The following is a 4,250-nucleotide window of genomic DNA, read 5'->3' as shown; positions in this document are numbered from 1 at the left end:
ATAAAAAACATACTCAATTTTATTACATTTACCAAAATATCTTCAATTTTATTTCAGTATTTTAAAATTATTCATTTTCTTTGGTGTTATTGATTCTCTTTTGTGTAATTTTTTTTGTTCCTTCTATCATTTTATTATAATTTGTCTCCATCTTAAAATCACTTTCTATTTTGTTATTTAATATAAGCACTTCATTTTTTTTTGTATTTTTGTATTTTGTATTTTGATGTTTATTAAAAAAAAATTCTTCTAATTTTGTTATCCTATTGTATTTTTTATGTCAAATTTTATTTTTTTATTTTTTTTACTTTTGTCTATTACATCACAATTTAAAAACGGTTATCAACACAGTTAAATTTGTGTCAGAGAATTATATTGTGAATCAAGTGTACTCAATTTTTTTTTAATATTATGCAATAAGTCAATAACTTTTTTAATTACTTAACAATATAAAGTTTGTGTTTAATTATGCAATAAGTCAATAAGTCAATAACTTTTCAATAACTTTTCTAATTACTTAACAATATTATCCAATAAGTCAATAACTTTTCTAGTATTATGCAATAAGTCAATAACTTTTCTAATTATTTTGTGTTAAAATTCATATACTCCCCTCCCCCTCATTTGAACCAAAACAGACCCTTAGGATGTGTTTGGGAGTTTGGAGAGAAAATGAGGGAAGAGCTTTGAAAAAAGAGAAGGATTGAATGAAATGAATTGGAGGATTTTGGTTGGAAGAGTTTTGGAGAGTTTAGTTTTATTTATAAAACCAAAAACTCAATAATTTGGAAGAACTCAAAATTGATATGGAATGAGGATTTTGAAGAGTTTTGGAGGACTTACATAAATTTGTCAAATATATTTTATGTTGTTATAGTATTCTGAAAATTAAAAATATATTAATGATAAACACTCTTTTATCATTTTATACAAAATTATTTTTTCAAAAAATATCAAATATTTTCCTACATTTTTTTTAAAATTTCGTTTTCGGAAGTCCTCCCTTCCCATCCCTTCCAAACTCTCAAACAAAGCTTTAAATTCAACGTCATTTTAATGTATGAAGTCAGTTCCTTTCCTCACAAATCAAACATTTTCATTCAATTTCAATGCTCAACTTAATCCAATTTGTAGACATTTACAAAACTACCATCAAACATGTAAGACGTTAAACACATGATCAAATTCCACAATCGCATACATAAAACATTTATTTATGTTAGATTTTGTTCATTTTTCTTAGACCAAAATACCTGCACCCAACTTGAAAAGAATATGCAAAATTCACTAATGATAAAAATGGAAAAGTGAGAATAAAAATTGTTCATGACAAATATATATTAACAATTGTGGTCGATCTACATTCACTCATGGAAATCAAATGATATCATGCAAAATCAATAGATCTTTTGACCATGATTAACAACTACATCATCACATAAGACAAATAAATCAATCCATACATGTCACTAATGTAAAGATCATATCACCTGTTCTGTTCAAGTGATCTAACATGTAAAGATTATTTTATTCTTGTAGTAACTATGGCCATAACATATTAATTTTCAATTTTCCAACTTCATAAACTATCACATACACACAAATTACCTAAAGTTTAGATATCAAACATTGTAGGCATCTCTTTTGCGTTTCTTCTTCCCTGTGCTACTTTCATCCTCAACAACAACACCCACTATTGGCTTATAACATGAATCTTTGAGCAAAGGAGACCTGCACATACATATATCACACTCTATATTTTATGAAATAATAGTTTAACAAATTTTAGGCCATATCATTTTTTTACCTGCTTGTCCTTATTATTTCTTCACTTTGATTCTCCTCAGTCATATCTGTATCCACTGTCACACCTGAAAAAAATATTGTCGAATGAATTAAAAATACACTTTGTTTTATTTGACATTTCAATAAAAAATATATTATTTTGCAAATATCATATGGTAAAATTGAAAACTCTAATTAAACATCAGTGTAAAACTCAAAGTTACATATATTTATTTAATAAACTCTTAAATTATGTTAATTAACCATTTTTTAAAATCTTTATAAATATCAATGTTTTCTTACATTAATACATAAAATATAAATAAATATAGCCCTAAAAATTAAACTCTAAACTAACTGTTTAAACTTATTTAATAATGCAACGACAATTAAAAAAAATAATGCAACAACAAAAATGCATATATCATTATTATTTTTTCTTACTTCTTTCAAATTTTCCCATCAAATATCGAGCATAGCATGCATCATATTTTTGGAACCTCTCGATAGAACGCTTGCTGTCAAGGTGACTACAAAATGGAGAAGAATATAGTGAGTTATCAATAACGAGGACAAGAAACTAGCAATGTTAAATCACTATTAAAGAAATAGAAGTATGATAAGAAAGAAATATTACCGTATTATTGATGAAGATATGTGAAAATACACTTCATATAACCAAAATCAAATATGTACAAAATTAGAAAAAAAATGCATTAATCAATTGATTTCAAATAAGATTTTTATTATATGAAATGAAATGATATTTGGAGGATATGTAGATGACTACCTGATTGCCAAAAGAAAAGTAAATGTAGAATCAATCTTGAGATTATATAATTGAGTTTCAGAAATCAAAACCATAGTATTTGTATATTTCAATCATTTTATGTTTCCTCCCTGAGAAAAACTTATAATGTTTTATTGAAACTTCATTCTCATAAAATGGTGATCGATACCATGTTAATAACTTATAATTGATGACATTATAAACAAATTCATAAAATAATTTTGAAGGAAATAAAGTGGAAGTTTAATCGTACTATTGACTTTCATGAATGAGAATGAACAAAATTCTTGTATAAAACTTGATGGGGATCTATACTAGCTACTATGCACTGCCAAGCACACAAGAACTGTTGTATACCCTTTAACCAAATTACATTTATGCATGAATTGGTTATAAGAAGTATTTGTCAATTGAAAGCTGGTTATGAAACTTGGATATCAAGTAAACTTCTCCACCACTGTAATCATGCTTTAATAATAATAATAAATTACATTAAAATTGTAAGTTTCATTTCAAAATAAAATGTTTGTATTAGTAGTATATAGGAGATAATGTTTAAACATATATGATAAAAGAATGGAAATAATAAAATGAAAATAGAGAAAGAGACTTACTTAAATTCCTCATAAACCATATTGTTTTGAGCGCCTTTATCGTTCATATCCATCTTGAATACATGAAATAAAATATCATAAATTCTATGAAAGAAAAACATACTGAATTGACTTTTTCAAAATTCATTAAGTGATATAGTTGATATAATAATAACTACTCACACTTGAATTTAATAATCTCTCTCTCTCTCTCTCTCTCTCTCTCTCTCTCTCTCTCTCTCTCTCTCTCTCTCTCTCTCTCTCTCTCTCTCTCTCTCTCTCTCTCTCTCTCTCTCTCTCTCTCTCTCCTCTCTCTCTCTCTCTCTCTCTCTCTCTCTCTCTCTCTCTCAAATGTGAGTATCTCTCATCCTATACACATGCACCAAACAATCTTACTTCTGACTATGCTGCACCAAAAAGACTTTCAATACAATGATCAAACACCAAGATACCACTCCTTGATTGAGTCAATCAAGATTGTGATATCACTTAGTGGGAAGACTAGGGGACTTGCTGAGAGAAATAACATATCAAATCTTCAAAACAACAAGAAAAGAGACATTATATCTTTGTATAAAATCTTAAACTATCGAATATATGAATTGCCTTTCTTATATATCTAACATTTAATTCAATCATATCTGATGTGGGACTAACTTGTCACACTTAACTCAGACTATTTTATAAATTGGCTTGTATTTTTTATAAAACAGTAGCATGTCCAGTGAGCTGAAATGAGCTGAAATACATAATTTTGTTTTATAGTGTTGAAATACACAAAATTTCCCTCTACAAATACTATTCTTAAGTTTTCACAAAGACATTTCATCCTAAATAATGGAGACCAAAACCCTAAAAATACATATACGCCCCACCAAGTAGAATATAACTAATATAAATTAGGGCTCATAAACAAATGAATCATCAATCATAAACTTTAGTACAGAAATATTCATTCGAAACAACATCATGTTTTTAAATTTATATTTTGATATTTTATCTTTAAATTATATTTGTGATAATTGAATAGCGATCGTTTTCAATTGAAATTTAATAGCGCATAAAATTTCAATATTCAAGAA

At 26.8% G+C, this 4,250-nt stretch overlaps 1 protein-coding gene across 1 annotated transcript; it reads right to left on the bottom strand.

The window, feature by feature from the left end:
* Window positions 1-1,554: 1,554 nt before the first annotated feature.
* Window positions 1,555-3,239, bottom strand: LOC131604493 (uncharacterized). Its single transcript, XM_058876931.1, has 4 exons — window positions 3,190-3,239; window positions 2,230-2,315; window positions 1,808-1,871; window positions 1,555-1,731 (listed from the first exon to the last, which is right to left on the bottom strand). Exons 1-4 carry the CDS (start codon window positions 3,234-3,236, stop codon window positions 1,623-1,625), a joined length of 306 nt encoding a protein of 101 aa, XP_058732914.1. The 5' UTR covers window positions 3,237-3,239; the 3' UTR covers window positions 1,555-1,622.
* Between the last annotated feature and the right edge of the window lie 1,011 nt (window positions 3,240-4,250).

Source organism: Vicia villosa, linkage group LG1 (assembly GCF_029867415.1).
Source record: "Vicia villosa cultivar HV-30 ecotype Madison, WI linkage group LG1, Vvil1.0, whole genome shotgun sequence".
Classification (NCBI taxonomy): Eukaryota; Viridiplantae; Streptophyta; class Magnoliopsida; order Fabales; family Fabaceae; genus Vicia; species Vicia villosa.
This window is presented reverse-complemented; position numbering and strand designations above follow the sequence as displayed.